This window comes from Aspergillus nidulans, chromosome VII (assembly GCF_000011425.1).
Source record: "Aspergillus nidulans FGSC A4 chromosome VII".
NCBI lineage: Eukaryota > Fungi > Ascomycota > Eurotiomycetes > Eurotiales > Aspergillaceae > Aspergillus > Aspergillus nidulans.
The window spans coordinates 2630146-2650996 of record NC_066263.1 but is presented as its reverse complement, the minus strand read 5'-3'; the positions used below and the strand labels follow the sequence as shown (position 1 = coordinate 2650996).

Sequence of the window (20851 nt, the reverse complement as noted above, 5' to 3'; positions counted from 1 at the left end):
AACAACGACGAATTGTGGATAATTGTTACTACGTTCCAGAAGCAAGGAAACTCAACAAGCTGCCTGTTGCCAGACCGGCAACAAGCATGAGACTCATAAACCCGCCAGCAGGTTCACGTTCTTCTGCCGAGACGAAGTAACCGGCTCCCATCATGCAGCAACTCGACAAATACCCATTCGTTATGCCAAACAGACCTTGAACAATGAAGAGGTAGAAGAAATCGCTTGAGACTATGGCTCCCCGACCGCTGACATTGCAGAGCAGGTAGAGTGGAATGAAGCCAGATCGAGCGATGGCGAGTATAAAGAGAGCCCAGGGACGATGAGCTAGTGAGTAGCGGGGCTTGATTACTAGCGTTCTGCCGAGTAGGTCGCCTGCGTTCCAGAAGAAGAATGCTAGAGGGATGAAGGCGGCCGGGTGAAAGAGGCGCGAAGAGGATGAGCCGTCGTTGACGGACTCGATTTTGGAAGTATAAACGGGAAAAATCATTGTTATTACGAAGCAGAGATAAATTGAGATGGCGGAGAGGCGCAGCTTCGAGAAGAGAGTCCTTAGGCTCACTGTTTTCATTGGTGTTTGGTCGTCGGTGTTTGTCGATCCAGATTCGTCGTCTATGATGTGCAGGGATTGTCGCTTTGTGAGCCAGACAAATGAGACCAGTGTCAGACATGAGACGACTGTTGCGGTTATAAAGCATCCGAAGGCTGATTTCCAGGACGCCTCCGGTGCCTGCTGCTTTCCACGTTCTGAAACTGCAAGGCCGGACATCATCTGAGCTAGACAAGGTAATACACCCGCCACCCCTTGGCCGCTCATAATTGCTTGGGTATATTCCTCTCTCCCGAAACCCGAGACGTACGCGAAGACTCCGTTCTGGTTGATTCCCGTGGCCATGCTAGCCCCAAACACCATGACCATGACGAACCAGAAGTACACCAACACCGGGGCGTTCTTGAGCACAAGCGTCGAGAAAGCAAGCAATGTAAATATACCAATGTTGATCATTAACGATACGATAATCCGTCTCGGATATGACGCTGATTCCTGTAGCTTTGCGAGCACGAAGACGGAACCCAGGTTGGTGACGGTCGATACAGACAATATGGATGATTGGTAGTGAGATATCGCCCATTCATCCTGTTGGAATCGCTGATGAAAGAACGGTGCGGCAGCGAGAAACATATTCCTATGTTGAGACTGATGGTAAGCAGGGATCCCCTACACAGAGGACGGATTCGAACACGTACCATGCCCATAACATTGATACTCCCAATATAAAGAACACCCAATATACAGGCCTTGAGAAAGGTGGACCGGACTGGGTTTGTCTGGGCTGTGTATCTAGATCATCGCCGTAGACTGTAGGCTCTTGGATAGGCTCATAATCTGCGGTAGGAGCGATCCATCTTCGGAAGCGGTCCATATTATACCAATCAGAGCCAAATCCAGGTCACTGTGAATTCGAATTGTAATTAGGAGTGTAACAGAGCTAGGCCCATTATCAAAAGTGCCGATTAGGGCCTGGACACCGGTGCTCTCAAGTTTCAAGTGGGATGTTGTTTGAGTGACGTTAACGGTAACGCAGCACTGAGGCCAGCCGCTGCCAAGACAACCTTTGGGTCACGTTCTACATCTAGCAGCTCATGGGAGAAGAATATGACAAAGGCTAACTACTTACTAACGAGTTACGGATAGAGAAGAGTTTTCATCTATTATCTATCATACTGATTACAGTGAGTGTTTAGGTCCAAACCCGTGAAACCTATGTACACTCCAAATACGCGTCATGTACAAAGTATATCATCACAGCAAGCGCTCGAGCTCGCAAAGGTAAGCAAACAGTCTAAACTGTGAATAAGAGAAAACGAAAGGAAAAAACAGCAGTCACTAGGCGTTAATCCAACTCCCGATAATGATTATCGTTGTTGCTCAGCTTTGTCGTTGGCTTCAGCGTCACCATATTCCTCGGGCTGTTCTACCCAAGGCTTTTCTTCCGTCTCAGGATCTAGAGAAGGGCTGACTGGTGGCTTGGAGTCACCACCACTTAGCTGCCATTCCATGAGTTTTGTGAAGGCACCATCAGGGCGTGCGCTTAGTTCTTCGTAAGTTCCTTGTTCGGCGACCGTTCCGTCATTACCGAGGACAACAATCGAGTCGGACCGCTTTATAGTAGAGAGTCTGTGGGCAATGCTGATAGTGGTGTTGTTTCCGCGAAGAAGTGCAGCAAGAGCACTATTGACTAATGTCTCTGATTCTGCGTCGAGGGCGGAAGTTGCTTCGTCAAGAATCAGAATATCGGGGTCCTTAATAAGGGCACGAGCAATAGCAATTCGCTGCTTTTGCCCCCCAGAAAGCTGCGCCCCGCGTGGTCCCACTTGAGTATCGAGGCCATCCGGCTAGGGTCATGTTAGTATAAGAGTAATGTAGAGGCGGGATATCAGATAACTCACAAAGTCGCTGATGAATTGACAGTTCGCTTTCCTCGCCGCTGCCACGATCTCAGAACGGGTCGAATGCGGGCTTCCGTAAGAGATATTTTCAGCAATTGTCCCAGAGAAGAGAACAGGCTCCTGGGCAACAACACCAATTTTCCTACGCAGTGATTTTGCGTTCATCTCCTTGATGTCTCTGCCATTGATCAGAACACGTCCCTCGCTAGGACTATAGAAGCGCAGTAGTAACGAAGCAATTGTGGATTTTCCTCCACCGGAGGGGCCAACAATCGCAACATTTGTGCCTTGCGGAATCTCAAAATTAAGGTTTTTGAAGATAGGGACGGCGGGTCTGGTCGGATAACTGAATGTAACGTTCTCGAACCGGATAGGGCCACGAGCACTCACGACCTTCGTGCCCTTGGTAGGAGATATCGTCGGCTGGCGGTCTTGTAGCTCAAAAAGTCGACTGGCTGCCCCAACACCCTTCATCAATTCAGAGTAGAAGCTAGACAATCCGAACATGCTAGAGCCCGCATAAGCCGTGTACATCAGGAAAGAGGTTAATTCTCCAATGCTGATAGCGCCAGACTTGACCATGCCACCTCCCACATACAGCAGTGCCAGAATTGTCAAGTTTCCCATAAGTCCGGTCTAAGAAACTGTCAGCCTTTTTTTTTTTTTTATTTGCGCGAAGTATGCAGATTTGATAGCAGTGGACTTACAGAGCTGAAGAATGTTGCACTTATCAGCGATTCCTTCTTTCCGAGTTCAAAGATTTTCCGCACTTGGGTATTGTATCGGTTGACCTCGAGGATTTCGCCGGCAAATGATTGACTGGTTTTTACATTTCCCAACCGCTCTTCCGCAATCTTGGTCAGGGTCCCTAGGTTCCTCTGGATCTTGCGACTGAGATTCCTGATTGCCCTTCCATAAAAGATCGCTCCCAGGCCGATTGGAGGAAGCAGCAATGCCAGGATACTAGATAGCTTGAGACTAACATAAGCCATCATACCAAAGCCCACAGCGCCACTAACGCCGGCCCGCAGTCCATCTGAGAGGTTCTGAGTTATACTCTTTCCAACAATTATGGTGTCAGAGCTAAGCCGAGAGATCAAATCACCAACGCGATTCGCGTCAAAGAACTCGGCATCCTGTACGAAAGTCTGGCGAAAAAGCTTGGAGCGGGTCCTGGCGACAATACGTTCTCCCACTATTCGTAGAATTATGATACGACCGTAGTTTGCAGCGGCACCAAACGCGAGAATGCTGGCCAAAGCACCGTAGAACATGGTAGGGCTGAGTCCGAACAAAAACTGACCATCTTCGGATGTCTTCGTAGACGCGTCGATAATTTTGCCAATAGAAAAGGGAAGAGACATTGTTATTGCCGAAGATATCATCAAGCAAACAAAGGCCAAGCTAAGTTTCTTTGCTTCAGGCCGGGCGATGAGCAGAAGCCTCCATACTTCCGAGAAGCCTGACTTCTTCCCACTGGCGCCGTCCTTGTTTAGCTTTGCACGGAGATTTATTTGTGCTGCTTGCGCTGCCTTTTCTGACAACTCAAATCCTTCGTCGATATCTTCGTCTTGCTTGTTATTGTTCTCTGCGCGCAGAGTCTTTGTCGGCTGAGCGGGTGGTTTGGCTTCTAGACACCATTGCGTAGAGGAGAACTGCCGGATTCGTTGGAAGACCTTTGATGAAGGGATTGAGCACCGAGAATTTGTCGAGTATAATATAGACGTGGGCGTACGATTCCGCTCAATGTGAGGTATTCTGCTACTGTAGACTGAGGTCCCGAACCCCGAGAACGACCGGATAGAAAAGCCGTGATTACCACGGTGCATGGCTGGACTGGAGTCAAAGCATAAGCCCGTCACAATGATTCGGTTGGACGCAGCTAATGGCCTTGGGTGAGCTCCTGTAGCCCAAGAAGCTTGTAACCTCAACCCGCGCATCCCGGACTTGAGGAAGCGCTGCGAACAACTAGGTTAATATGATGTGATGGCGGGCAAGTTAGATGCCATATCTCATTGAGCAGCAAAGATAGTTCGTGGAAAGCTCATGACAATCCACACACAACGAACACCGTCACGCAACAATTGAAGAAGTTTTAAGAAAGATTATGGGCTTGATCAAATGGGAAACGCATCAAGCCAAGTGCCGAGTGACGGAACGGGATCGGAGAGTTCGGAGAGGCCCGAGTTCTGCCGCACTTTACCGCCCATCATGAGCCTCTATGGAATCCGATCGAGAACAATCGAGCCTTTTCGATGTCGAGCTGCTTGTTGGCATATCTGGTACGTTCTCGCGGCGTTGATAAAGCTGAAGGGACACTGACAACAACGGTTCCTAGTTTTTATCGCCCCGAGCTCTATTTCCTATAAGATACTGATCTTCAATCTCGTTTGTTTTTACCCCACTTTCCACCCCTCCTTCTATAGTTCTCAAAATGGTGCTCGACTATAGCAAGTGGGACGCTCTCGAGCTTTCAGACGACTCGGATATCGAGGTACACCCAAATGTCGACAAGCGATCTTTCATTCGAGCCAAACAGGCGCAGATCCATCAGCAACGAGAACAACGACGTCTCAACATTAAGACCCTGAAGTATGAACGCATCATTAACGATGGCTTACTTTCGCGCATTGAGAAACTTCTTACATCTTTCAAGGAGAAAGAGGGTTCCTCATCCAATCCCGAGGAAGTTATCTTCTCAACACTTATGGAATTAGCGAGTAATCCGGAAGACGATCAGCCCCCCTCACCTCCGGAGGGCGTCCATACCCAAGAAAGGGAGCAACCGAAGTACTCCCAGATGATGAGCTCCCTGGTGGACCAGGTCAAAGCCGAGGTTGAAGAATCGAAACACGACAACGTATTTGAAGCATATGTCAAGGGTGTGCAAGGACATAAGGACAAGGTGCAGGAATTGCAAAAGGAACTTCTCACAAAGCTCGCTGAGCTTGAGAAAGAGGAGGGCAGCAAAATCACAAGTGAATCTATTCATACAGGCTTTGATACCTCCCACGTATCTAAGGCTAAGGCTAAGGATAAGGTGCCAGCGTCAGAGAGAGCTACTTCAGTCGAGCTTCTGAATCCGAAGGCGGCAACAGAACCTTCAAATCAGGAGTCCAATGACAATGAGGCTGTCGACGACCCGGATAGTATACAAGCAAGTGCGCTAGCGAAGAAATTTGCGAAGATTGACCGCAATGACTACAGAGCTCTGCATCAATTCATATCAGACCATCCGGAAATCGTTGCGGAGAAGGAAACAGACGGGTTACTGGTTGAAGCGTTCAATAGCCAGATGGAGGGCAAAGAAACCTATGCTCGTCAGTGTGTACACCAAGGACTTTTATTGCAATACTGCCGCTCTCTCGGTCCTGATGGGATTTCGCTTTTCTTCAAGCGGTAAGTATCCTAGTCCCATGTTTGCAGGGAGGTATAAGCTTGCAGGGTGGTTACTGATTGATCCCTGGTATAGTATCACGACAAGGGAGCACCAGGCAGGTACCCTTTTCCGAAACGATGTCAACGAAACCTATAATAAGATCAAGACTCGTGCCGCTGAACTAGCCAAGGATAGCTCTGCGTCCAACGATCCTGCCGGGGTGGAGCAGATACAACTTCACGCTGTCGATCCGAACACGAAGATTACCATTAACATCCCTCGGAGCGAGAGCAACGAACCCGTCGAAATCGAAGCGCGAAAGATTTTTGAGTCTTTCTCTAAAGAACTGCAAACAGCGCTGGAGTCTGAATCATTAGATGAGGTTAACAAAGTTCTCGGGAAGATGAGTGTTGAAGAGGCCGAAGATGTCGTGGAGAAGCTCGGAGAGAGCGGCATGCTTAGTCTGGAGGAAGGTATCGTCGATGCCACGACGGAAGAGGGCAGGAAGAAGCTCGAGGAGATCGAAGCTGAGGGTAAAAAGGGGAGGCAATTGGAGAAAGTTGGTGAACCTGGAGGGACTGTAACTGAGCTGGATTGATTGGGAGTGCCAAGTGATTGACCGAATGACGCAGCATATGAACTACGCGCTGTTTTTGTTCTATTTCTCTAGCATCAGGCACATAACTGGGAAGTAATATTGTCTATTTTCAAAGACGAGCCGCAAGAGTATAAGCAGGCTTCCATGTCCGGGAACCCAGTTAATCACGACTACCGTCCTATATCCGACCAACTCCAACGCTCCTTTGTGGGCCAAGTGCCGTCGCAATAACTACATACCGAACGTGTAGACGGTGGAATGCAAGCTAAAAAGTCAAGTGCCTAATTACGTACATCAGGAGAAGATAAAGGCCAGAATATTAGGGAATCAGCAGAAAAGTAAATCAAACCCCGCTAGCGCCAGGCGCTCTCTCGTCCTTCTTGAGACTCAGCAGCAACTCGCGAAAGCGCTCTTTGCCTGATCCGCTTGCACCGCCTCTGGTGCCCTTTCCAGATACATCCACGAGTTTCGCGATGCGCTCCCAGCTTGTTCCCCCGGACGATGTATCTTCGCGATTGGCGAGGAATTGCTCAGCTTCGGCCGCAGTCTGGGCCCGAAGTTTATCCGCCTTGTTGTTATAAGATACGTAAAAGTCGTCGATATCTTCCTGAGCCTTTTTTATAGTAGCTTCCTTCTTCTCGTTCGAGAGCTCCGCCCGACGTGCGATGTCTGCATCCCGCCTCTCGCGCCATTCCCTGAAAGCAAACGTAAAGTTAGCAATTGACATATAACATTTGTATAAGGGTTGGAGGCACAACGGCCCGTACCTGACGGGTTCGGCCTCCTCCTCAGGAGCCTGGTAGCTTGAGTAACCGGTTGGCGGAAAGGGCGCACCAGTTCCGGTAATGGTGCCGCCGGGAGCAACTTGCTGTAGAATATCAGCATATAAACCCGATGAGTTTTGACGTCAAGCCATCCGCATACCTCATTCTGTGTGTCAATGGCCGGGAACGAGGATTCAAAGCCCGAAATCTCAGGCCCAGCGCCGGCCTGTGCCTCTTCCGGGCCTCCCAGTAGTTCGTCATTGTTCACATCTGTGGAAGTGACGTCTTGGGCAGTCGCAAATTGGTCGGCATCATCGCCGAGGAGAGCTCGCTCACGGGCTAAAAAGTCATTCTCATCTGTGCCGCTGGTTTCGATAGCTTGGGTCTGTCCTATAATGCATTGTTAGCCTCAGGGACACTATCTAAGTGATGCGGGTAAACTAACCCGCAGAGAAGTCATCCAACGACGGGAAGCGGTCAGCCATAATGAGAGTTTTATGATTACCACCAACTATTCCTCCTTGTAATATAGGATATACGACGTAGAGGTCGGTAAGCGAGAAATGATGAGAAAGTGATGGCTCCAGGTGGCTTCTTGGGAGTGTTATAGGGAGACTATGGCTGAGACCGGGGATTCTGCCACGAAAGCGGTCAATGAGCTCTGACCCGCAGGTACAACAGTCTGATAGCTTTGATGTTGACCTCGACCAACTATTCAAACTCTCAAAGTCAATGAGTCGAGGCCCATTCGTTATCTCTTTTAATTGATACGCAAGTAATCTGCGTAATCGTCGACTCTAAGTGTTCGTGTCGAGTGCTAGAAGAGTTGCATCGGTCTCCGAATTGGCCCACGGATAGCTGAGCGTGAACGAGAACCAAACAGGCGTTCGATTTCCGATTGCTTTTCGTTCTTTTTTTCAAACAGTCGCTTATTCGCTTTCGTCTGGAATTTGAAGCGATAATGGCTTATACTGATGATTCAGTGAAGGCGAAGCTCTCTGCTCTCAATGAGACTCAGGAGGGCATCGTGACTGTCGCGCAATGGGTCATGTTTCACAGGTATGATAAACTTTGGCGTTTGTTGCCAGTTCACTAATAATGCACTTCAAATCAGGCGCCATGCTGAGCGCACTGCACAATTATGGCTTCAGAAACTCCGCGATTCCCCAGCCGCAAAGCGCCTTAACCTGATATACCTCGCAAACGGTGCGATTATCTCGAATTATTGCCCATAAACGAAACTAATGCAGAAAATAGAGGTTGCGCAGCAGTCGAGAGCACGGCGCAAAGAGGACTTCCTTATTGCCTTTTCACCTGTTAGTGTTGATTGTACCGACAATGAGAGCGGCAGCTATGCTAACACGGCCTAGATCATTGCCGAAGCGGTGGCAATTGCGTACAAAGGTGCATCCAACGATATTCAGCAGAAGCTCAGACGTGTGGTAGAAGTCTGGAGGCAACGAAATATCTTCGAGCCTCCAATTCAGGATGCCGTCGAGGCTCGAGTGGATGGTAAGATTGTCCCAGCCCATTCTGCTGAACTCCATGCTCATAATACCCAGAAATCGATAAATCGCGTTCCACGGGCAAGAAACCGTTGCTTGGCGGTTCGTTATTTTCGGGACCATCGGGTTCAACGCCGTCAGAGTTGCAACCAATAGTTCCGCTCCAGGTAGCCCTATCCAAGGCGGCGGTTGCGTCTGGCACATCTGGTACGACTGCCAATGTGGAGTACGAGAAGTTGAACGACCCAAATACCCCGTTGCCTACACCTCCCGTGCATGCAGCTCGTCTAAGTTCACTCCTAAAAACGCTGGCGAATGCGGAAAGCTCTGTGTCAGAGGTCATCAAGTCACGCCGTGCGCTTATTGATGGGTTGGAGAAAATTCTTGAGACCAATCGTACCGCTTTATCGCAGGAGGAGGCTCTGGCTGTGCAATTGCAGGAAAGGAGGGCAGAGACTGAAGCGAAGAAACGAGAAGTAGAGGATGCGATTATGCGAGGGCTTTCTGCAGAGAATACCCCAGCAGCGGATTCCGGGAGTGCTACGGGGAGCGGCGAAGCCGTTCCTCGTCCAGCGATCGAAGGACTTACGCCTCCTCCAGTTGAAGCGATTACGCCAATCGGATCTCCGAGCCAACAACCACAAGACACAACCTCGAGCGCAGAGAACGGAGCTCAAACCCTTGGGGGATTCTCTTTGGGGGTTGACCAACCACCTGTAGCTCCCATCCCCGGGCTCAGCGGGATGGGTCAGCCTTCTTATGGTGAACTCCAGCAGGAAAGCATGAACGGATTTCAAGCTAAGAAGAGAAAAGTGACTCACAGTGAAGAGGACTATGCCAAGTTCGCAGGTGGTGATCTGGATGCGGATGTAGCGGAGCTACTGAACCAGGAGGGCCACTCTCAGAGTTGAGCTATCTCAGTGTTCGTCTCTTACAACGCATTTTTGGCAGGGGGACAGGCCCCTCATCAATATCATATTCAGGTCAAGCGCCGCTTTATGGAACCCTGTAATTCCTTCTCTGCTTGCCTTATCACAGCGTCGTCTCTCGAACTTGATATCATTATGATTTTTGATTCGAGCTTAGCTTTTAGCATATGCTGATATCGTGAAATTAACTGAAGCTACGGGGCAACGATGCGGCCTGCTTTTGACCTTGTATTTTCCATTGCCCCTTTGTCACGCGAGGGTGGCTAGCCATAGATAGTGAATTCCAGAATGTACGAGCGGCAGTGCTAAGCACAAAAAGCGTCCCAGCTCGGTTCATCGATTAAGAGTGATATTCTCAGGGCTATTATTCATGGTATCTCTAGAAAACAAATAATTATCGATATATATCAGGATCAACCCACTCGCTCCTTGCAACTCGCGTCAATGAAGGTGACCTTGGACGCCTATATGCTATTTCAAAACCTCGCGGCCGTAGGCCAGGCGGTAGATTTTCTGGTTGGGTAGGAGGCGGCGCAGGTTCAGATGATTCATGTTTCTTCGGCTTAACGAGGAGGATAATTATCATCCCCACCACCAGAAGGATCAAAAGAAGAATTATTTTGCGCTTTGTGGTACGCCGTTGGTAGTTAGTCGCCTGAGTTAGATGTTTAGTTTTCGAGTTCTATAGATTGTATGCCCGCCAGTAGGGTTGTGAGACATACCACATTGAGTTCCTTCTGGGCTGCTTGAACATCGGTGTTCATTCTCTCCACATTGTAGTCTATGCGATCCAGCATTGTACCTTGGTCGATGACCATTGCCTGTAGCTCGCGGAAAATATCAGATAGTTCGATGATTCCTTTGGCAATGTCGTTGATCTCCCGCTCTCGTTGTAGGATTGCGGCATCGTTTTGGCCGGTCATCCGCTGTGTCGTCTGCATCAGGGTGGTTTGCGAGAAGGACTTATCGGCATCGGACTCCATTAATGACGGATCTGTATACGGATTCTGCATTGGCGTAGTAGAACGATCGAATTGTGAGGCCGTATCTTCAAGACCTCGTAGCTCTAATGACACATACGTTAGCTGACTGGCCGTCTAGGAGCAGCGACAAACCCTTCAACATACTCTTTAAATAATTGCTTTGTTTCTTCCTGAACTGAGCACTGGCTTCTTGTACCCTCGATGCAAGTGATATCTGAATGTTCTTGGCCATGGTTTCATCTCCGCTACTCACCCCCCCTTGCTGTTTGGCTTCATGTACCATAACCTCTATGCGCTTGACAAGCTTCTGACACTCATGGAAGCCGCGTGTAATTTCTTGCGTATACCGTTCAATAACACGCTCGTCTTGCTTTCGTACTTCCTCATCGCCGAATCCCGGTAAGAGGTGCTTGTGGTGCAGCTTATCTAGCTGGGCCGACTTCTGTGCAATGTCCGCGAGTAAGTCCGTCACATCCTCCTGCACATCGACCCAGCGTGGCGGGAGCACATCCATCTCAATGATCGCATCGCCATCGTCGTCAATCCCCGTGGATTCAGATATAAGCCGCCGACTTTCTTCAGATTGTGACGCTACGTCGGAGAAGCCATTGGGTGTTCCGAGGTATCGCGGCTTCTTTGCGGGGTGATGGGTAAATGACTGACGGTAGGAGATGTAACTGCGAGAGGACAGGTGTTAGCATAAACCCGTTGAGAGGCGCATATACAAGGCAAGGTCGGTAAGTACAGATTGGTGCGGTCCCGCCACATTGTGGACGACTGACGGATGCTGCTTTCCCCGGATCCTTGTGTTGAGTGTCCTTTAAGCTATACTGAGCATCATTGGTCGGAAACGGATATGAGACAGTGATGCGATGATGACCAATAGTATGCTCCGACTCGGCGTTGTTTAGGCAGCTAAGAAGGAAATTGGCTCGAGGTTTATCGGCGTTGAATTACCACGACGTAACTTGGAACGGCGATCCAGCGACAGACATCAACCTGAAGCTGCCCACGTGAGAGCTCCACGCTAGTCCTGTTCTAGACAGAATGTGCCTGGCCAGGCCCGCTCATTTGTTAGGCCCGGGGTCCCTCTCCTGCCTTTGGATACGCTCAGGCGGCTCTGAAGCCAAGGGACGACGTATATTTTTATGCGCAGACTCGTTCACAATCGCCGCCAAGAATATGTGTGTCAAGGAGTAAGTGGTTGGAAGTACGTCTCTGTGTACCTGGAATCTAGAACATATGCGATTCTTGCGCGATGCCGCCGATCCACTTTACCTCTATTGCTTTTCAGGATTGCAACGGTTTCTACCAGTACCAGAAGGCAAAGAAAATTACTGGTTTGTTTCCAGTGGTCCCTTAAGCCGGTTTGCACACTGATAATGGAAGAAAGCTATGATATCGAGACGTTTCAGGGGTTCATGCTTGGAGAGGAGGCCCAATTGACCACGCCCTAAGGTAGACCATATATGGCAGTTGTGCCCAAGGCAGGGTTCACATTCTGCCTGGCTGTCAAATTATGTAGGAACCTGATGTACTCGAACGCAAATAAGAGGTCAACTAGACTGTGAATGCGCCTAATGAACACCAGATTAGTGGATGAAGCTCTGAGCGGCTCAACAACCTGCAGAAGTAGCCGTTTTAGGATGCCTTCTATCAACTTTTTGCATCGCCAAGGAAACACGTCACAGTATATGATGATCATGCTATAGTGTAAAAGTCAAGATTAACAAAACATTTGCGGGTCGACGAGCATTGGTGAGCTGAATCCCAGTTCAGCTCTTCAGCCTTTCGTGGGATAAGAGAAAGGCTGAAAGCGGGTCACGTTTTGGACTAAGCGACCGCCTTGCCAGGCATCCAGCTTAGTGGCTGTTGGTTTATTTGTAGAGTCCCCTTAACTCTCTCTCCCCCACCATCGCCCATCTCCACCGACGCCTCTCTCTCTCGTGTTATTTCTCCCCATTCTCGCTTCATTTCCCATCCATTTTCGAGTTCTGCAATATCCTCACTAACTAGTATAGCCATGGTACGCCTCACTCGATCATCATCGTTGTTGCTGCGCTCAAACGCATCCCCCGCTGTGCGGGGCAGATCTACTGGTGTCCTGCGTAGATGAGCTGACGACTTCACTTCCAGGCCGACTCTCTGACCGAAGAGCAAGTTTCCGAGTACAAGGAGGCCTTCTCCCTATTTGTAAGTGCCATTGGTTACTGTTATATCAAAATCGAATTTGTATTGAGAGTATACTAATACATTCCGCACTAAACAGGACAAGGATGGCGATGGTTAGTGCATCTGTCCCCCCAGGCTTGATCGCATTCGCCCAGCATGTCTGCTGTAGCTCTATATAACCGTTTCTGACAAACGGCGACAGGCCAGATTACCACTAAGGAGCTTGGCACTGTCATGCGCTCGCTCGGTCAGAATCCTTCAGAGTCTGAGCTTCAGGACATGATCAACGAAGTTGACGCCGACAACAATGGCACCATTGACTTTCCAGGTACGCGAACTCCCCAATCTACTTCGCACCAGCCTAGAAATGTACTAATGCTAAACAGAGTTCCTTACCATGATGGCCAGAAAGATGAAGGACACCGATTCCGAGGAGGAAATTCGGGAGGCGTTCAAGGTCTTCGACCGTGACAACAATGGTTTCATCTCCGCTGCTGAGCTGCGTCACGTCATGACCTCGATCGGTGAGAAGCTCACCGATGACGAAGTCGACGAGATGATCCGCGAGGCGGACCAGGATGGCGACGGCCGAATTGACTGTACGTTGGCTCCCCGCTTATCCTTGACCGTAGAAGAGGTATGATACTGATCGGCTGCAGACAACGAATTCGTCCAACTTATGATGCAAAAATAAACGCTCTTACCTTTGATGTTTATCGTTAGCGAAGAAGGTGTGGACACTTTCCAGCTGTCTCATCTTAGTTGTCATATCATTGAATGTAGCCTATCTGATTGCGGATAAGCAACTGATGGTTGTAACGGCTTCCATTTTGTTCTGACTTCTGAGTACCCTTTTCCTTCATGTTTGTTCGTCGACCATTCTGCTAGTGAGATATGCGTAGAGTTGGGTAGGCTGAATTTACGAGTCTCTGTTGGGGATATCACAATCGTTCACTACAATCTTTCTCTACTCGTTTATCATCCTGACTTCTGGCCTTTTGTGTCTATTTTTTGCTACGCTTCAGGGAGACTTCTCCCCTTTTTATATCACTGAGTAATTTGCGCGGCTGATCTCTGCTTTTCAATGATTGTCACCATCTATTGAAACTCCGGTTTAAGGCAATATCAATACCTTTGCTGAGTGAAATCTTATTATGGGAACCTGGTACGCATGGAATTGCAAGGTAGAGCAACCGTGCAATTAGACAATTCATCGGTTGAATCTAAAGATCTCCATGAACTGCCTTGCCACATCCACCCCAGCATCCGGATCGGGATCTTCATCCACCTGTAACCCACTGCCATCCTCATTTACAACATGGCTAACACCCTGCTTGTCCGGCTGTTTCAGCTTTCGTAATCGCTCCTTAACCTCTTTCCCCACATCCGGGACAAGGATCGCCTCTCTTGCGCCCTCGATCTCCAATTTCCCCCAAAACTCCTTGATCAAAGCCGCAGTTGCCGCATACTCGGCATCGATATCGGCCTCCTCCACTCCATCGGGAAACGCCATATCAATTCCTGAATCATGGTCCTCGCCATCCTCGTTATCCCACATATAGGTATTAGAAGCCACCCTCCTCTTCTGCCTTCTGGACCGGTACAGGCCGGAGAGCGTGGTAGCCAGCGAGGGACCCTGCCATTCAATCTCGACAACTGTGCCTCGCATCCGTACGGCAGGTTGCGTCTGCCGTACGTCCCCGGCACGTACTCTGAAATCGCCGATTTCGTAGACTACCCCATTTGGCACTGTGACCGTGTGTCTATGGCACCAAAACGGCTGACAAGCATATGAGAAATGCTGATACAGCGCCCCGGTTGATGGGAGCGGAACTGTTGTCATCACCATTGGCGTTGTCACAGAAGTCGCCTGGGATGACTGTGAGCTGGATGGGGTAGGAGCTGCTACTGCTCCTGGTCCATCCTTATCTGCCTGCTGGGAAGTGTAGATGAATCCGTGGTTGGGATGGTACGTAAGAGAGAGAAACTGCATATATTTCGGTGCTCCTGGGCGTTGTGTGCCTGAGTTTGGAAGACAGGACGGTGTGTCGCGCATCAGCTTGTGCTCTAGGGCCCACCGTGAGACGGGGGTTGCCTCATCGGCAAAGAGCGCGGTTAGGCGCTCCGTTACCGTTGCTAGAGCAGTGGCGGCATTGGGGTTAGAGGGGATAAAGAAGACGCTGGCGCTCATCAGCTAGAGTTGTAAGAGATGTGAGATGTAGGTAGGTACCCTGTAAGAGACATATCCGACGCTCCGCAATTGGTTTTGAAGGCAGCTTGACTGAGTGTATTATGAACAAGGGTATATTTGGGCTTTCGTACTGAACGCGCAGTCTCTCAGAAGCGCGTTTGCCGTTGTATAGACGCTGTACTTTGCCTTAGATAAGGCAGCTCACCTTGCAAATTAGGCTAGGTCTACATAAAATGTCAATTACTGAAGCATGGATGTGTCAGGTAATTCTTTAAAAACAAAACTGACCTCGATAGACAGGCTCAACCAAACTACCATATAGATTTGCTTAGATTAGTGAGGATATGTAGTATAGAGAGGGAAAGTATGGCACGATAAATAAAGCGGAATAGTCAGGTACGTCGTAGCTGCTCTTTCCGCTTCCCAACTCCAGCAGTAGATTTGATGTGGCTGGGCCGCTGGCAGCTTCAGACTGCAGACTACAAATGACGGATAAATGCAAACTAGTCAAACACTCTTGTCTGGTTGTGGGGGGCCGCTCTGGGGTCTATGCTTCTCCTATTCACCGCGATCATCGTGCCCCATAATTTTGGTCTCTTTTTGTCTCTGATAGAGGCGATGTACTCTGAGTGCTCGTCACTGCCTTCGATGTACCCTAACTCCATGCAAAGATGTCAAACTCAACACAACCAAGACCAAATGGCCCCTGTCTGAATCGCCAAGACTCGTGACGCGGGAGGCTGAGCCCCAAATTAGAAGCGCTGGAGAAGATTCGCTCTGGACCGCCCGTCTCGGTCCCTGGAGCCACAGCTTACGCAACGCTCGTAGATCGACCGACTCATGCTTCGAGCTTGTGAATGTTTCTCTGTTCTACCTGATGCAGTCCCATCCCCTATTGCTGGCCAGACTCGGCCATCAAGCCACAGTCTCAGAGCGGCTGCCACACTAACACCATGCCAGGGACAGCTCCGTTCGGCATGCCAACTGGAATCCGGGTCTGATATGGTAGCAGAAGCCGTTTCACTTCATTCGTCCATCAACAGCTCCAGCTCCTGGGAGGCGACTAGAAGTGGAATCAGTGCCGATCTTTTTAGAGATGACACTGCACTGACCTTGGATCCCTTCGAGAGATCGGCCTGTTTCTCCATCCCCCTTGGGCCCTTGATAGACTGAGGACTTCCCAGATGAAGTTTCACTTGCAACCTGGGAATTCTTTCTTCTCACAAATTTCCAACCGAACCAAGGTTGAAACTGCGCTGGCATTAGCATGCCGCAGTACGCTCGTTCATGTTGCTGATTGATCAAGAATTGATCTGGCTCAAGCTGTACACAGCTATCCCTTCCTTTCAATGCAATTGACGTCTATAATCATCCTGCCACCGTTCCCTGCATCATGCTCCTGATAAAGAAAAGATATGCTTTACCGACCTTCATTCTTACATTTCTTATCTATCTCGTTTTTACTACTCTACCGCCAGGCGCGGAGAAAACTTACATTGAACATTACTCACAACCAGCCCACGACATAACCGAGATCGCCAAAGACAACCGTATCCACTGGACTAAGCACGCCGAGCAGTATCCGATTGCCGATTATATCTCTCTGCCAACTGCCTCTCCAGCTCCGATTCCCAAGATCCAATACGACTTCCCCGCCGAATCATGGTTTGCTCGTATATGGCGGAAGAGGAAGCAGGGCGCGGTGAAGGAGGCTTTCAAGCATGCGTGGAAGGGCTACAAAAGCAATGCCTGGTTGCGGGATGAACTGTCGCCTTTAAGCGGTGGATACAGAACTTCCTTTGCTGGCTGGGCAGCCACACTGGTGGATGCCCTGGATACATTGATAATCATGGATCTTACAGACGAATTCGAGGAGGCGCTGGAAGCACTCGAGCATATTGATTTTTCAACCACCGATTCAATCCAGATCAACGTGTTTGAGACAAATATCAGATACCTCGGAGGTCTTCTTGGTGCACACGACCTTACAGAGGGCAGATATCCTATTCTTCTGAAGAAGGCGACTGAGATAGCCGATTTTCTCTACGGGTCGTTTGATACGAGGAATAGGATGCCTCAGTCTCGGTGGGAGTGGACAAGGTGAGAATGCATTCTGGTTACTGCTTGGACAGGCCAGCTTCGGCCCTCAAAATGATTATTTCATCATATTGATAGTAGTTAGATCCGCATCGGGCCAGACCATTCATCCTAGTGGGAACACTATTCTCGCGGAGCTGGGTTCTCTGAACCTGGAATTCACCCGGATGTCCCAGTTGACGGGAGACCAGAAGTACTTTGACGCGATTCAACGGATCTCAGACCACTTAGAATCAGCTCAGAAAGAAACCCTGGTGCCCGGTTTATGGCCAATGATGGTTGACGCCGAGAGCATGCGGTTTTCCGATCCTCGGTACACAATTGGTGGTATGGCGGATTCCGCATATGAATACCTCCCTAAAGAGCATATGCTTCTTGAGGGTCGGACGCAACAGTATCAACGAATGTACGAATCCGCAATTCCAGCGATCAAGGAGAGGATGCTGTTCCGCCCGATGACCAAGGGTGGAGAAGATATCCTATTTTCAGGTAACATTTACGCTGGTACAAAGGCCAGTCGGAAAAAGGTAGAGGCACAGGCGGAACACCTCAAGTGTTATCTTGGGGGCACGATTGGCATCGGGGCCAAAGTGTTCAATCGGCCTGAAGAGCTGTCAATCGCTCGCAAGCTAACCGACGGCTGCATCTGGGCGTACGATATCATGCCCTCTGGGATCATGCCAGAAGTCATGTATCTCAGCCCTTGCGACGACTTGGAAAACTGTCCATGGGACGAGCAAAAGTGGTATCGAGACGTGCGCGCGCGGCCACCGCCTCATGCGAACATTGCGGATACTGAGGAAGCGGCGAAATTGCTTATCGAGAAATTCGACCTGGTCCCAGGTGTCGCCGAAATCGCCGATGCACGCTATATGTTGCGGTAAGCGCTGAAACAGCTAACGTGAGCGAAGTTTGCTGAATGTTTGGTAGGCCGGAAGCAATCGAGTCCGTATTTATCATGTACCGCATCACGGGCGACAAGAAATATCAGGATGCTGCGTGGCGGATGTTCAACAGCATTGAGAAGGCCACTCGGACTAAGTATGCCCATGCAGCCATCAATGATGTGCGAGAGGAAAAGCCGAAACAATTGGACTATATGGAGAGCTTCTGGCTGGCAGAAACCCTGAAGTACTTCTACCTTATATTCTCCGAGCCGGAGCTCATTAGTCTTGATGATTATGTGCTGTAAGTCCCCTCAATCTGTTTTCATTTGGCTACCTGCACGGTTACGGAGAATCTAACGACAGCACAGAAATACGGAGGCACACCCATTCAAGCGTCCATCGTAGTACATGGAGTCCTTGTAGCGACTTTCAATTCAGCTAATAGAATGGCGTACGTGCAGGGAATTTGTTTGAACTCTATGAATTATTTTCGTTGATTCACGTTCTACGTAGACTTGCATTAAGACATAGTTCTATTATACAGCAAGTATATTCAGGGCCGCTGTCCGCCCAAGTACTGATCCCAGTACTCCGACTCATGATGCAAGTTCTTGCTCGAGGATTCCACCCCATCAAACTCCACGGTATACTGCACGTCCTTTCGGATAATCATCTTCCCACTTCCTTCACTCCATCTCCGCCCCTGCGTCCAGTCCACAAGCTCAATCTCATCGGTCCCAGCCGACCCCCGGCCAATCATCCCATTCCCCCTTTCTACCTTTGCTCTTGCAGTCCCAGCTCTTCGATCTGAATTCCCAAGCATCGCTGTTTCATTCCCGATAGTCTCCGTTCCCCCTTTGGACCCCCCGCCCGAACCGCCCGTAGACTTTGAATTCGACCCAGACGATTTATCCCGACTACTTTCAAGCGTAGAATCCCCGCCGCGTCCGTAATTTGTGCTGACGGCTGCTATAAACGGACGCATGCAGAAGACGCTGCATGCGACGAGAGCGTAGTTGAGTTCGACCTGGCCCCAGATTAAGGACGGGACGGCGTCGAGGGTGGGGTCTGGTGAGGTGAGGGATTGGTGGAGGTAGTAGATGTGGAGGATAGCGAAGACGATCATTCTAGACGGTTTGAAGGGGTTAGGATAGATTGAAGAGCACGGTTTGTCTGGCGCCAGATGGGACGGGTAAAACGTACGGAAGTCGAAATATAAACGCGAATGCGATCGTGAATTTTCGTTTGACAGGCATAAAAAGACCTGCAAGAAGGAAGACAGCCAGGCCGAAGAGAATCAGTTCGGTGGTTATGTCAAGGGCGACGATAAACTGCCATCTTGGTAACTAAGCGGACAAACCACCGTCTGTATCAGTCATCTGATATTCTGTCTTTCTGCTTGCTTTTCCATACGATAACAACGGAATGCGACATACGAGGTTCTCACACTGGCCACCCGTTCCCTTCCAGGGTCTATTGAGGCCACAGTTCACCGAGAGAATGAGGATCGCTGGCACAACCCAGAGGGTGCAGAGGAGTAATGTAGCCCACGAGGCCCGGTTATGGGTCTTCTGAGGCGTGAGGCGGAGGTATATCCCGACGACGCAGCATTTTGTCGTGTAGAGGGTAATGAGATAGAGGATGTCGCTCGTGATGATGAGCTGGTGCACCACTGTTAGGACCTGCCTTCTTCTCTACAGCCTTTGGGAGTGGTGTTGTGGATTGGTGGATTGGTCGGTCTCGGTAGGGACGGGCCACTCACAACCTGGATAATATTTACGTCTCCCTCGTCAAGCAAATCAATCGACGTCCCGAGGCCTTTTGCACAGGCTTCAAAGATGAGCGTTGCTTGAACGACGGCAATAATCTGAAAAGGTGGGTAGGTGATTGTCAGATCATTCTCTCTATTAGGCTCACAGCTATGATTAGGCTTGTGGGGGCGGAAGGGTCGATATACCGTTGCTCCCAGCAGGACGTAGTCGTCCTTCCCCAACGGCGGGTGCAGGGCGAGCCTCACATAGAGTCGGATCAAGAAGCTGACCAGCGAGAGAACGAGTCCCAGCGCAACGACGATAATAACCCAGGCACCGTGGTGGAGATCGTCAACCACCTGGAATGGCGGCGAGTAGCCTGGAGGGACGTACGGGCCGGGCATGGCTGGAGTCGGGACAGGGCGGCATAAGCATTAGGCGGTCCAGTAGAGGAAGGAGGATGAATGGTGGAGGTGGAGGGGCCCAAGCTGGTTTTATTTCTTCAGCATTACTCTGTCCTGCTTCTGCTCGGTATGGCAGGCTGGGGCATGATCGATTTACATGGCCGGGCCCGTCGGTGGAAGCAAGGTCCCAGCAGTCAATCACTCATTGTCGATACTCTCCTATCTGAATGGGGTTGGTTCTATGCTTTCTTCTTTTTGGTTCTTACAACGTGCAGGAGAAACAACACGGAAGCAAAGCGACGATGGCATGACGCTTGAGATCTGTGGATCAAAACTCTCTCGTGCGGCCACAAGAGATAACACCGCTGATCAGAGCCCAGCCAGCAGTCTCGGTCTCATTCCCACGCAGGTCTTACAACCTGGCCGATAAGGTTCGAGGTCCTAGGCCTGAACGAGGGAGAACAAAGGGAACGAAAAAAGCAATTCCAGTGCTATCGGGATGTGCGCAGGAATGGCCGCTGACGATCGACACACCCACTGCATCCTTCCCAGACCCTCGGTGTCAGAGTCCGTTCATGAAGGCCGCAGCTATTCGGTCCCGAGTTGGGTTCTGACCGACCGTGCCCACGGTCGTCGATGCAAGGACGGCGCAGTGGCCCATCACTTCACCTCCAGCTTCAGCTTCCTCCTGCAGACCACGCAGCTGTGGCACGTCAGCCTGCCAAACGGCTCTTGTTAGC

The 20851-nt window shown here is 50.0% G+C and overlaps 10 protein-coding genes across 10 annotated transcripts, besides 1 other annotated feature; 4 read left to right on the top strand and 6 right to left on the bottom strand.

The window, feature by feature from the left end:
* Positions 1-20851: part of a sequence feature (contig 1.32 1..435990(1)) that runs on past both edges of the window.
* ANIA_02053 (nucleoside transmembrane transporter FUN26) lies at positions 29-1531 on the bottom strand (the record flags this gene model as incomplete). The annotated part of the gene is made up of 2 exons (XM_654565.2): positions 1249-1531; positions 29-1187 (listed from the first exon to the last, which is right to left on the bottom strand). Exons 1-2 carry the CDS (start codon positions 1422-1424, stop codon positions 29-31), a joined length of 1335 nt encoding a protein of 444 aa, XP_659657.1. The 5' UTR covers positions 1425-1531.
* mdr2 (ATP-binding cassette permease mdr2) lies at positions 1918-4391 on the bottom strand (the record flags this gene model as incomplete). Its single annotated transcript, XM_654564.2, has 3 exons — positions 1918-2397; positions 2452-3087; positions 3159-4391. 3 exons carry the CDS (start codon positions 4389-4391, stop codon positions 1918-1920), a joined length of 2349 nt encoding a protein of 782 aa, XP_659656.2.
* On the top strand, positions 4809-6428 carry ANIA_02051 (Hsp90 co-chaperone cdc37; the record flags this gene model as incomplete). The annotated part of the gene is made up of 2 exons (XM_654563.2): positions 4809-5850; positions 5924-6428. The coding sequence occupies exons 1-2, from the start codon at positions 4886-4888 to the stop codon at positions 6426-6428; spliced, it is 1470 nt and encodes a 489-aa protein (XP_659655.1). The 5' UTR covers positions 4809-4885.
* ANIA_02050 (clathrin light chain CLC1) lies at positions 6541-7769 on the bottom strand. Its single transcript, XM_654562.2, has 4 exons — positions 7638-7769; positions 7353-7582; positions 7196-7296; positions 6541-7123 (listed from the first exon to the last, which is right to left on the bottom strand). Exons 1-4 carry the CDS (start codon positions 7675-7677, stop codon positions 6772-6774), a joined length of 723 nt encoding a protein of 240 aa, XP_659654.1. The 5' UTR covers positions 7678-7769; the 3' UTR covers positions 6541-6771.
* On the top strand, positions 7921-9828 carry ANIA_02049 (uncharacterized protein). The gene is made up of 5 exons (XM_654561.2): positions 7921-8251; positions 8307-8398; positions 8450-8508; positions 8563-8704; positions 8755-9828. The coding sequence occupies exons 1-5, from the start codon at positions 8154-8156 to the stop codon at positions 9606-9608; spliced, it is 1245 nt and encodes a 414-aa protein (XP_659653.1). The 5' UTR covers positions 7921-8153; the 3' UTR covers positions 9609-9828.
* tlgB (syntaxin-like protein tlgB) lies at positions 9985-11542 on the bottom strand. The gene is made up of 4 exons (XM_654560.2): positions 11355-11542; positions 10754-11286; positions 10349-10692; positions 9985-10281 (listed from the first exon to the last, which is right to left on the bottom strand). The coding sequence occupies exons 1-4, from the start codon at positions 11375-11377 to the stop codon at positions 10021-10023; spliced, it is 1161 nt and encodes a 386-aa protein (XP_659652.2). The 5' UTR covers positions 11378-11542; the 3' UTR covers positions 9985-10020.
* Positions 12547-13729, top strand: ANIA_02047 (calmodulin). The gene is made up of 6 exons (XM_654559.2): positions 12547-12635; positions 12746-12802; positions 12879-12894; positions 12984-13109; positions 13168-13380; positions 13441-13729. The coding sequence occupies exons 1-6, from the start codon at positions 12633-12635 to the stop codon at positions 13473-13475; spliced, it is 450 nt and encodes a 149-aa protein (XP_659651.2). The 5' UTR covers positions 12547-12632; the 3' UTR covers positions 13476-13729.
* ANIA_02046 (uncharacterized protein) lies at positions 13992-15290 on the bottom strand (the record flags this gene model as incomplete). The annotated part of the gene is made up of 2 exons (XM_654558.1): positions 13992-14975; positions 15261-15290. 2 exons carry the CDS (start codon positions 15288-15290, stop codon positions 13992-13994), a joined length of 1014 nt encoding a protein of 337 aa, XP_659650.1.
* ANIA_02045 (glycoside hydrolase family 47 protein) lies at positions 16110-18361 on the top strand (the record flags this gene model as incomplete). The annotated part of the gene is made up of 4 exons (XM_654557.2): positions 16110-17072; positions 17155-17949; positions 18000-18257; positions 18325-18361. Exons 1-4 carry the CDS (start codon positions 16366-16368, stop codon positions 18359-18361), a joined length of 1797 nt encoding a protein of 598 aa, XP_659649.1. The 5' UTR covers positions 16110-16365.
* On the bottom strand, positions 18510-20118 carry ANIA_02044 (uncharacterized protein; the record flags this gene model as incomplete). The annotated part of the gene is made up of 5 exons (XM_050612950.1): positions 19914-20118; positions 19719-19823; positions 19393-19617; positions 19160-19302; positions 18510-19083 (listed from the first exon to the last, which is right to left on the bottom strand). The coding sequence occupies exons 1-5, from the start codon at positions 20109-20111 to the stop codon at positions 18510-18512; spliced, it is 1245 nt and encodes a 414-aa protein (XP_050468800.1). The 5' UTR covers positions 20112-20118.

Excerpts from the sequence above, each read along its gene's own strand:
- ANIA_02050 (XM_654562.2), bottom strand. The coding sequence starts at position 7,677 with ATGGCTGACCGCTTCCCGTCGTTGGATGACTTCTCTGCGG. Across the intron at positions 7,583-7,637 it reads GTTGGATGACTTCTCTGCGG|GACAGACCCAAGCTATCGAA; the intron begins GTTAGTTTACCC and ends AATGCATTATAG. Across the intron at positions 7,297-7,352 it reads CCATTGACACACAGAATGAG|CAAGTTGCTCCCGGCGGCAC; the intron begins GTATGCGGATGG and ends GATATTCTACAG.
- ANIA_02047 (XM_654559.2), top strand. Across the intron at positions 13,110-13,167 it reads TGGCACCATTGACTTTCCAG|AGTTCCTTACCATGATGGCC; the intron begins GTACGCGAACTC and ends AATGCTAAACAG. Across the intron at positions 13,381-13,440 it reads TGGCGACGGCCGAATTGACT|ACAACGAATTCGTCCAACTT; the intron begins GTACGTTGGCTC and ends GATCGGCTGCAG.
- tlgB (XM_654560.2), bottom strand. The coding sequence starts at position 11,377 with ATGTGGCGGGACCGCACCAATCT. Across the intron at positions 11,287-11,354 it reads TGGCGGGACCGCACCAATCT|TTACATCTCCTACCGTCAGT; the intron begins GTACTTACCGAC and ends GTCCTCTCGCAG. Across the intron at positions 10,282-10,348 it reads CCCAGAAGGAACTCAATGTG|GCGACTAACTACCAACGGCG; the intron begins GTATGTCTCACA and ends CATCTAACTCAG.
- ANIA_02049 (XM_654561.2), top strand. The coding sequence starts at position 8,154 with ATGGCTTATACTGATGATTCAGTGAAGGCGAAGCTCTCTGCTCTCAAT. Across the intron at positions 8,252-8,306 it reads CAATGGGTCATGTTTCACAG|GCGCCATGCTGAGCGCACTG; the intron begins GTATGATAAACT and ends ACTTCAAATCAG. Across the intron at positions 8,705-8,754 it reads CGTCGAGGCTCGAGTGGATG|AAATCGATAAATCGCGTTCC; the intron begins GTAAGATTGTCC and ends CATAATACCCAG.